At 40.1% G+C, this 10,456-nt stretch overlaps 1 protein-coding gene and 1 non-coding gene across 6 annotated transcripts; both read left to right on the plus strand.

Moving 5' to 3' along the window:
- The first annotated feature begins 3,547 nt into the window (after nt 1-3,547).
- Nucleotides 3,548-9,969, plus strand: SLC25A3 (solute carrier family 25 member 3). Of its 5 annotated transcripts, none has more exons than XM_022599926.2 (8): nt 3,548-3,668; nt 3,917-4,077; nt 5,652-5,773; nt 7,035-7,214; nt 7,958-8,139; nt 8,790-8,962; nt 9,439-9,549; nt 9,631-9,969. In XM_022599926.2, the coding sequence occupies exons 2-8, from the start codon at nt 3,921-3,923 to the stop codon at nt 9,789-9,791; spliced, it is 1,086 nt and encodes a 361-aa protein (XP_022455634.1). In that variant the 5' UTR covers nt 3,548-3,668; nt 3,917-3,920; the 3' UTR covers nt 9,792-9,969. The 5 variants fall into 5 exon arrangements, with proteins under 5 accessions (XP_022455634.1, XP_089776138.1, XP_022455636.1 ...); XM_022599928.3 differs by having other exon boundaries at nt 3,557-3,647; XM_022599927.3 differs by lacking the exon at nt 3,548-3,668 and adding an exon at nt 3,716-3,814.
- LOC115803701 (small nucleolar RNA SNORA53) lies at nt 8,470-8,718 on the plus strand. Its single transcript, XR_004024474.2, has one exon. It is a non-coding gene; the product is annotated as a small nucleolar RNA SNORA53 (small nucleolar RNA).
- Nucleotides 9,970-10,456: the final 487 nt, after the last annotated feature.

Genomic DNA, 10,456 nt, shown 5'->3' on the forward strand with positions numbered 1-10,456 from the left:
AACAATGGGTTTCTCTGAATTTGTTCTGGGTTATCTGGTCTGATTGGATTTAAAGGCATTGGTGACCAGCTGTCAATGATAATGGTGACACTGGTTGTCCATGGCATGCATTAGCAAAAAAAAATTTCTTAAATTATGACCTCTGGATACCAGTAATCAAATGGCTGAAGAAGGCAAGGCTTTGGGTGACCAAGTAGATGCTTCCACAAAATATTTAAGTGAAAATAAGGACTACAGTGGGGTTGGCTGGTTTTTTTCCTAATTATGTTAGATAAGTAGGGGAAGGGAAATGATGAGCTTAGGGTTTTAAACTCTCAGTTCAAGATGAGATAAGGGACCAGAATACCTAAATGATTGCCTTCCTATAAGTACAAGGGTGTAATTTCTAAAAACTAAACCCAGAATCTAATCCTGAATTACAATGCAGCTGAATTCCCAATCTTGCAGGCCTTGTGTTAACGTAAGGGCTTTTTTTGGGAGCAGTGTGGATGGGAACACATGGGAAGATTCAGATGACGCTGGGATCATGAACCCCTAAGTTCTGCTGAGCCTCTATTGCTAGTAGAAATAGCTCTTCCTCCCCCTGAGGTAGTTGCCTTGTAGGGTGTGCTGATCCTTCTCAGAACCAGTTGTCAATACCTCCCATTGCTTCTAGGCCCCATTGCAGGAAACCCTAGAAGGTAAGATAAAAAGTGTGCAAGATTTATATTAAGAGAAACCTGGGCAACACACATGGGGATGCAGGCTGAGAATGTTTGGTTGGATGTGTAGTAGTCAGCCTCCAGGATGGCCCCAATGATCTCCACCTCCCTTCCTACATCGTATCAGGATTCGTCTGCATGACCAGTAAAATACAGAAGTGATGGTGAGTCACTTCTGAGATTAGGTTATAAAGGACACTGCAACTTCTGTCCTGGTTGCTCTTTCTTTCTTGAATTACTCTGGGGAAGCCACGTCATGAGGAGCCCTATGGAGAGGGCCACACAACAAGGAACTGAAGCATCCTGCCAGTTGCCAAGTTTGCGACCCTGAAAGCAGATACTCTGGCCCCGGTCAAGTCTTTAGAGACCACAGTCCCAGCCAACAGCTTGCCTACAACCCTATGACAGTCCCTGAGTCAGGCCATGTAGTTCAGCCACTTCCAGATTCCTGACCCTCAGAAAATACGAAATAATAGTATTTGTTGTTTTATGTCCCTAAATTTTGGAGTAATTTGATAAGTAGCAATAACTAAAAGAGAAGGAATATAATGGTAGATCAAGGCAAACTTACTGATATGAGTACAGTAAAGACAGTGGCCCAGTCCATCGTTTCAGCTCAGATTGCTGAGGGTGTCTCTAACAGTTTGGCTGAAATTTAAACTCAGTGGCAGCCCATATTAAATGAAATTAAAAGGCTAGACTGCCTTGGTATACTGAATAGGAAGGCATTGACAAAGACTCTCTCCTTGACCAAACTTTAGTTAGGCTACTCTGAGGCCTTTTTCCACTAAGCCCATCCTTGGGCATGATCATAAGGAACCCAAGTGTAGCAAGAATTCTAAGTCGGTTTAGCCAGAATCTCCCAAACTTGGTATCTGATCATGCTCGATACCTGATCAAATTCCTCATCTCCCAAGTGATGTCTGATAACCTTGGCCTGCCTTCTGCAAGAATCCTGTGAGGTCAATTTAGCAAGAATTACCTTAATCTCTCAGTAACTTACCATCCACTGATGTCCCCCTCCACAACCTCGGACCCCAGCTCTGCTCCTTGGCTAAAAATCCTCAGTTTTAGAAATTATTTCACTGAGAACTAACAGAACACAAATTTCTTTTGCTTAAGCTACTCAGTCTGAGGTACTTTGTTATGACAGCCTCTAGCAAACTAATACAGCAGATTTTGACTTAGTGATGAGTGATTAGAAAACCAAACAAATGCCAAAAGTGACAATTATTACCTCTAGAGGAAAACAGATCATTCAAGATTAGAAATATAATTACAGCATTCACCATGGCTTACTATAAATAGTAGTCATCATAATGTGAACACTAAATATTGATCCCACCAAAATTATTATTGAGCTCTATTCAAAGGATGGGGAATTGAAAAGATTGAAGCCCATGATATCTGCTTTTTAAAGAAAATGTCCAGTTTCTTTCTTAAGAGGATAACATTTTAACTTTTTCTAATATTGTAATGCTAATTTTCTACAAAAATCTTGCATGTTTATATAGGAACAGAGTTTTAGGCAATATTGCTACCATTGGCATACATGACAGCTCAATTTTTCAAGTCCATTTAATAAAAAAAACAAACAAAAAAGGAAGAAAAAAGAAGAAGAAGAAATTATCTCACTGAGTTTTCACAAACTCTTCAAGATATGTATTACTCCCATCCAAGACCAGCTGCAAAATCTGCAGGGCCCAGTGCAAAATGAAAAACACAGGGTCTCTTGTTCATTAAGAATTTCAAAACGGTGACAGCAGAACATTAAACTAAGCATAGGCCCTGCATAACTGTATAGGTAGCAAGCCCATGAGGCCAGCCCTGCTCCCACCATTTAAGAAACAGGTGCACAGAGATCAAGTAAATTCCCAAGGTTACTTTAACAATAGCTGGGAAAATGTCAGAGCCAGAATTCTAACAGAGGTTTGATCCTTACTAAACTCTTTCCAATTAAACTAGGCCTTTCTTTGTTTAACTGAATCTAATGAAGATTTTCTAAATTTATTGAAAACAAAATCTGCTGCCAGTCACTTTCACTCTAGTTCACCCCTGTACTCCCAGGTGTTAAAAATAATTTACTGAATGCTTTAATGTGTTATATAAACTATTGTGATGAAGCAGCAAGCTGTCTTAAGAGTTCTTGCTACACATTTCCTTTTAAAATACTCTCCTAAATGCTGATGGAAAATTCAGACATGTCTATGTGTAATGTCAATGGATGGAACTTAAAAAAAAAAAGAACCATAATAGCAGAAGCTGTGACACAAAAACTGTACTTTAGTGACATTCTAACCGCAAACCGAAATAATATATCATCGCGTAATCGGATTTTATTTTTTTTTTTTTGCGGTATGCGAGCCTCTCACTGTTGTGGCCTCTCCTGTTGCGGAGCACAGGCTCCGGACACGCAGGCTCAGCAGCCATGGCTCACGGGCCCAGCTGCTCCACGTTATGTGGGATCCTCCCGGACCGGGGTATGACCCCGTATCCCCTGCATCGTCAGGCGGACTCTCAACCAGTGCGCCACCAGGGAAGCCCCGGATTTTTTTTTTAGGTGACTAGTATATTGGGGCTCATTTAAATGAAAAGAAAGTAAGCCCCAGATTCCAGGAGAGACGTTTGAAGGTGAAGGGACAAAAAGAGAAGGTCACGAGCACAAACCCACACAACTCAGAACACCGGCCTGGAATGCGCGCCTGCGCAAAAGGAACCCTCCTGCGCAGAAGCCGGGCCGGAAGGGCTAGGGCGAGTGGGGCGGGGATACAGCTGCTAGGAGAACGCGATGACGTTAGGGCCTCGGCGCTCTTCTTCGCCAATGGGTGCCGCCAGTCTGTAGTGACGCACTATGTGCGTCGCGCTGACGACGGGCGAAAGGCACAGATCTAAAGACCCGGAGGACGTTCGGTCTCTGTGAGCCCCAGCCTTTCCGAGGGAGCGTTGGTGTGTTCGCCATCTTAGGGAGTGAGTGTGGCTCGGCCTTACCTGCAGTGCGTGCGGGGAGCGGAGCGCGGAGACCCGGTGGGGCGCTTCTTTGGCTGTAGACCCCGTTGGCCTCCTCCTTTGGCGAGGCCGCGGTGACCTCCTCAAGGGCGCGGAGGCGGGAAGAGGCAAGGCCTGGGTGCGGGGGTGGTCCCAGGGTGCCGGTGACTTTAGCCGGCCTAACGGACCCCTTTGCCTTTCCTCTGACCGCCGCTTCCTCTCCCCCTTAGCAAGATGTTCTCGTCCGTGGCGCACTTGGCGCGGGCGAACCCCTTCAACGCACCCCACCTGCAGTTGGTGCAAGATGGTCTCGCGGGCCCCCGCAGCAACCCCGCCGGGCCCCCGGGCCCACCCCGTCGCTCCCGCAAGCTGGCGGCCGCCTCTGTGGAAGGTGAGGTCAGACCCTGTCCCGATACGGTTGTGAGGTCCCCTCGGCCTTCGTGGCGTGCTCGGCCCGGAGGACAGGGAAGGACGCGCGCCCTGCCCGCGGCAGCGCAGGAGGGCGCCCAGTTGCTTGTCCGAGGATGTCAGCTCGTTCCGCCCGAAGCCGGGTGTCGGATCCTTGGCCCTCCCTCAAGGGCGTGGAAGGGTCTAGGCCCTGCTCCCTCCGTGACCTTCGCGTCCTCGAGCGAGTGGAGGCATAGAGGCCGTGACTAGCTCCTTATCTTCACCGTGAGCCCGCTTGGTCAGCCGACTAGGCCATTGGGTAAAGTCTTCATCCTAACCACTGGCCACCGCAGTTCTAACTGTATTATCAGTTCTTTGATTTTGCTTACACTTTCTTTTTAAAAATAATTGTTTCCTCCCTTTAGTATTCCCGGAGTCTAATATTAGTTGACACAAGGTATGTGTGATAACTGGGTAACTCTTGTTTTAATGCGCCTGATTGGCTTGTAGATCCGGAGAGACCATAGAAAGGATATAATAGATAGGAATCCCTTTGATCTTATCTCTCGGGTTTCTTAATGATTAGACCCAACTTTATTTTAACTGTGTGTATTTTAAATCCCAGTGGAGTGTATTTATGGAGAAACCTGAAAACCTAATTGCAGGAGTACAGAATATGTTATCTACCTTGTACCTGTAAAATGTAAAGATTTTAAAAAAAAATTATTACGTGTTTCTGTTCTGTCTTTAGTGTGAGGAAAAAACCCTTACATCATCATTCGGTCCTTCAATTTAGACAGTTAAATCTATGGTCATTTGTGTAGTAAATGTATTTGACTGCAGGAATTTATGTTTGTCTAATTTTACACTATAGGGATCCATAAGTGGGGATAGTATTGGTTAGTGGCCTTAGAGGTTTGCAAGCTTTTACATGATTTAAGTTGGATTGGTACTTAGAAGTGTGTTCTTATCAGCTGTTAGTAATTTGAAGTTTGACTTTAATTGGAAGAGCTATTAATGATGTAGAAAACTTTTTTTAAAATTTATATGGCAAAACGAGAGAGAGGTAGTATCTCACAGATAAGAACCTTCAAAATCTTTAAATGATTGATTTTGGCAGTGAATTCCTTGCTCACACTAGGTGGAAAATTATCTTTCAGTTTACTTGTAAATGGTGGGCAGAGCTGTTCAGTTGTGATACTACTTTTTCACAGGGAAATGTAGTTCTCTTGCATTCCCATGGCCTTAGTCACCTCTGAAGAAATACTTACTTGATTTTTTTTTTTCAATTAAACAGAGCAGTATAGCTGTGACTATGGATCTGGCAGATTCTTTCTCCTCTGTGGACTTGGAGGAATTATTAGTTGTGGCACAACACATACAGCATTGGTTCCTCTAGATCTGGTTAAATGCAGACTGCAGGTTTGTTTTTGCATGTTGGACTAAATAAAACATTGTTGAAACATGGCTGTTACCTACTAACAAGCTGTGTGGAAACCTAACTGTCCAGGAGGTAAGTTGATAACCAGTAACATGAGTATTATATTAAAACGCACGGTGTGTCTTGTCTTATTACAGAGTACAGTTGTGAATATGGCTCTGCGAAGTTTTACGCACTGTGTGGCTTTGGTGGGGTCTTAAGTTGTGGTCTGACACACACTGCTGTTGTTCCTCTGGATTTAGTGAAATGCCGTATGCAGGTTTGTATTGAGATGACAACATTGAACATCTTTTCTGTGTGTGACTTAATTCCAAGTAATATTAAAGGACTTCACAATTGAGAAGAATGAAGACGTTATGACTGCCGGAAATTTTAGTAGAACACCAAACTCAGATTTCTTTAATGCATGATTTTTACTTTAATTAGTGTTTTAAATCCAAGAAATACCTCTTTTAAAATAAGAGTGAAGGTAGATTGTTGATCTCAGACTCTGGTTGTAAGTGGTTCTTGCTGCTGGGCTGAATTCTGCCTAGAGTTCTTCAAGGCCTACCGATTCTTTTTTGCTCCAAATAGTCATTTTACAAGCACTTACACGTCAGAGTAGGCAATCATTCTTTGTGTATTATATGATGTAACTTCATGTCTCTTATTTATTGATAAGATCAAGGCAGAGAACACGATAGATTAAAAAACTCTCACTGTGTAGTGTTTAAAATTTGTGGGCATAGCTTCTTGCATATTTATTTACATAAAAGGTTTTCTTTTACAATTAAAATGTCTTAATTAGGATTATTGAAACACAAATAATCAAACATCAAAAATTTATTTGTCCCAAACAGGATTAGCGGTCTACTTACCTAAAAGAGAAAGGAAGGTGAAATGTTAGCAGGGAGAGGAAGGTGATGTATACCAGCCCTTCTAGTACTGGCAGAAATAGATTAAGATTTTTACCCCCATTAGTTAATAGAATGAATATTAAATACACTTTTGCTAAAACTTCTTATGCATGTCTCTTAAAGGGAATTTAATTTCTTAACTCAAAAGAGGGTTTTCATGTTGATGTACCTTTTTAACTTGTATTTAATTTGATTGTCTTAAGTTCACAAAACTTTATAATCACTTAATGGGTTAGCATATCTCAAGGATATAGACTTAATTATTGTTTATGAAGTAGCTTTAAGACTAATTTTTAAGTGGTAAAAAGAGTTGGGTGGTAGGAAAATCTTGTGTCAGTTTTATCATGTATTTTTATAGGAATTTTATCCTCTTAACTAACTCTCCAAGACTTAAGTCTGACTGAAAGAAAGCTAGACCTTACTGTACAAAAAGTTACATTTACAAAGATAATAGTAGACATTAAGCTGATATCATGCAGTGAACTTGTATTTACCTACCTTTTGTGTAGTTACTAAAGTTTATATTAGAACCAAAAGGAAAAACTAATAATGACAATTAAATGTTTGTGAGAAGTGTTATTATCTCTGTTGTACATTTTTTTCTTCTTCTTGTTTTAAATAAAGGTGGACCCACAAAAGTACAAGGGCATATTTAATGGATTCTCAATTACACTCAAAGAAGATGGTGTTCGTGGTTTGGCCAAAGGATGGGCTCCGACTTTCATTGGCTACTCTATGCAAGGGCTCTGCAAATTTGGCTTTTATGAAGTCTTCAAAGTTTTGTATAGCAACATGCTTGGAGAGGTATGTAATTTATCTTTGAAATTGAAAGTTCTCAGCTTTTAGGGACTTCCCTGGTGGTCCAGTGGCTAAGACTCCACGCTCCCAATGCAAGGGGCCCAGGTTCGATCCCTGGTCAGGGAACTAGATCCCACATGCCGAAACTAAGACCTGGCACAGCCAAATAAATAAATATTTTAAAAAGAAGAAAAAGGAAAAAAAATTCCTCAGTTTTTAACATAAAATACAAGACCAAAAAGGATCTTAGATTTTTGTTTGACTCACCTTTTTTTAGAACTGAGGAAATAGTCTCAGAAAGGGTGAACAGTATGTTTCAAATCATAAGCCTGTTTTTTTTTTTTAACATCTTTATTGGAGTATAATTGCTTTACAATGTTGTGTCATAAGGCTGTTTTAACATAAACAGGATAAGAAAAAGAAACTATTTCATTGGATTTCAGTGCTCTTTTTATTGTGCTGTGCTGCTTTACAAATAAGTTGGATTTGAGTTTTTTAAAGAGGATTGTAGTATCCTGTGTGAGTTCAAGGGTCAACTATCCTTGGCACCTAGACATTCAAAAAATATTCACAGTGTACTATGACTGATGAGGTTATGAGAGATACTCAGTCTCATGTGTGTTATCTGTGGACTGTGATAAAGAAACACTTAAAATGTCTGAAATTTAACTGTTGCCTAGAACTGTCTCTTAAATTGAGAACAGCCAGTGCAGCAGCAATTCATGTTTCTCCTTATGTTTTTCATTTAGGAGAATGCCTATCTCTGGCGCACATCACTATATTTGGCTGCCTCTGCCAGTGCTGAATTCTTTGCTGACATTGCTCTGGCTCCTATGGAAGCTGCTAAGGTTCGAATTCAAACCCAACCAGGATATGCTAACACTTTGAGGGATGCAGCTCCCAAAATGTATAAGGAAGAAGGCCTAAAGGCGTAAGTAAACATTTGCCTAAATATATAGTATAAAAATACTCATTTGAGAAAACCGCATTTGTTAGCATTAAACCTGCCAGACTTTCTCTTTTTCATATCTCTTTCCCCCTCACATAGAATGTAAACTCTAGGGGCAAGGATAAGTTGATACATGGCTTGGACCCTGAATTAAGGGGTTTTTTTTCCCCTAAAGTTAGAATCATTTGTCAATCTACAAATGACTTGATATTTGACCTAAATATTAACTCTTAACTTGGGGGTTGGGGAGTGCCCTTGTTAGAATTCTTGTCATCTATGTTCACAGTTAAGAATTTGCATATAGACAGGCCACACATGCTTCCTTAGATCCACCTTTGTGGATGCCAATCTTGAGCTGAGTTCTACTTGTAAACTTACTGTTTCTTGTAGTTCCAGTGAAAGAAACATCCAGCAACTTTTTTGGTTGTATAGTCAAAGGTGCTTGAGTCATTGGCATGTGAGATAAATATACCTGCATGTTAGTCTTAGGTTCTGATAGAAATGACATGCAGTAGTGCTGCCATTTTGTTACTATCAGGACTTGACTGGTGTGCAGACACTTCTGTTAATAATGAAAAAGTCTGCTAGATGAATATATGCAACCGAGTAAAGAAAGTCTTCTGATTTCCTAGATTCTACAAGGGGGTTGCTCCTCTCTGGATGAGACAGATACCATACACCATGATGAAGTTCGCCTGCTTTGAACGTACTGTTGAAGCATTGTACAAGTTTGTGGTTCCCAAGCCCCGAAGTGAATGTTCGAAGCCAGAGCAGCTGGTTGTCACATTTGTGGCAGGTTACATAGGTATGAATTATTTAGAACATACTTGTCTGTGAAATTAAGAATAATCATTTCCAGTATTGGCCTCTTCTGTGAGGGAAAAATATTCCAAAGAAGTTTTATCTTTCCATTGCGTTTTATACACTCTTCAGGATTCATAAATACTTGCTAATTCGTTCCTAAAATAATTGTTTTGTGGTTTGCATGTTATAACTAAGCTCGGGAATGTATTGACTTCACTGCTGTGCCTTTTTTTGTTGTTTAGTTTTTCCAATAACAAATTTTTAATACAAGAGAAAGTGTTAAAATCTGAATATAACTTGAGGGATTGTTCTGTTTTACAGAGGGTAGACTGCTTTATAACTTTTCTTCTTAGTCTCACTCTAAAATATTTTTTTAAACACAAGAAAATTTTTACTCATGAAAATGTTGTTGGCTGTGATGTGAAAATTTTTTTTAACTGACCCCATATTGGATCATTTATCTTGACTTTTTTTCAGCTGGAGTCTTCTGTGCCATTGTTTCTCACCCTGCTGATTCTGTGGTATCTGTGTTGAATAAAGAGAAGGGTAGCAGTGCGTCTCTGGTCCTCCAGAGACTTGGATTTAGAGGTAAGATTTTTTTTCCTCCCCTCTAAAGAAAGAATAACACTTTGGAGTATATTTTTCACTCACATTTCATATTTTATCAAGGTGTATGGAAGGGACTCTTTGCCCGTATCATCATGATTGGCACTCTGACTGCACTGCAGTGGTTCATCTATGACTCCGTGAAGGTCTACTTCAGGCTCCCTCGCCCTCCTCCACCTGAGATGCCAGAATCTTTGAAGAAGAAGCTTGGGTACACTGAGTAGATGAAAGCAGATGTGGACTGAATCTGCTTGTTGATCAGTGTTGAGGAAAATGCAGAAGGAACTTTTATATATTTGACAGTGTAGGAAATTACCTATTCCTAATATAATAACTGTAGTACTCTTGCCAGAAGCAAGAGTTTCAAACTTACTGTTGAAATAAACCCAACTGTTCATGGTTTGTCTGTGACTTGATAATTATTTTTAAAACTAGTTTTTAAAGAATTAACCCTAAAATGGAAAGAATTAATGCATACATTAGAACCTCAAGGAAAAAAATCACTGTTGGTTGAATACTATGATCCCTACTCAAATTGTCATGTTTCAGGATTTGTCACTCAAGAGAGTTCTTACATTTTTAGGAACCATGCCCTAAATTTTTAAAAACAATTGTTCAGTTTGAATATGGATAAATATTCATTTGTGGTTTATTTTGACAAGTACATTTCCGTATATAATCAGATTTTTCCAACACTTAATATACTTTTAAAAATCCTAATCAGTGTGCTAATCCTTATTTGTAAAAGAAGGTAATCTAAATTAGGCTGTTTCTTAGAATGATAGCTTTTTAGAAAGACCAAAACATTTGATAGCTAAAAACTATTTCAGGTAACTTAATTCTCCTCACACAGATCTGGCTTTCTAAATTACAAAAAAAATACCATAAA

The sequence above is a fragment of the Delphinapterus leucas genome, chromosome 11 (genome assembly GCF_059928025.1).
Source record: "Delphinapterus leucas isolate spDelLeu-1000000601 "Yukka" chromosome 11, BTC_Dleu_Yukka2, whole genome shotgun sequence".
Taxonomy (NCBI): Eukaryota; Metazoa; Chordata; class Mammalia; order Artiodactyla; family Monodontidae; genus Delphinapterus; species Delphinapterus leucas.

Coding starts and splice junctions, on each gene's coding strand:
- SLC25A3 (XM_022599926.2), top strand. CDS start 3,921: ATGTTCTCGTCCGTGGCGCACTTGGCGCGGGCGAACCCCTTCAACGCA. Junction 8,140..8,789: donor AAGGAAGAAGGCCTAAAGGC/GTAAGTAAACAT, acceptor CTGATTTCCTAG/ATTCTACAAGGGGGTTGCTC. Junction 8,963..9,438: donor ATTTGTGGCAGGTTACATAG/GTATGAATTATT, acceptor ACTTTTTTTCAG/CTGGAGTCTTCTGTGCCATT.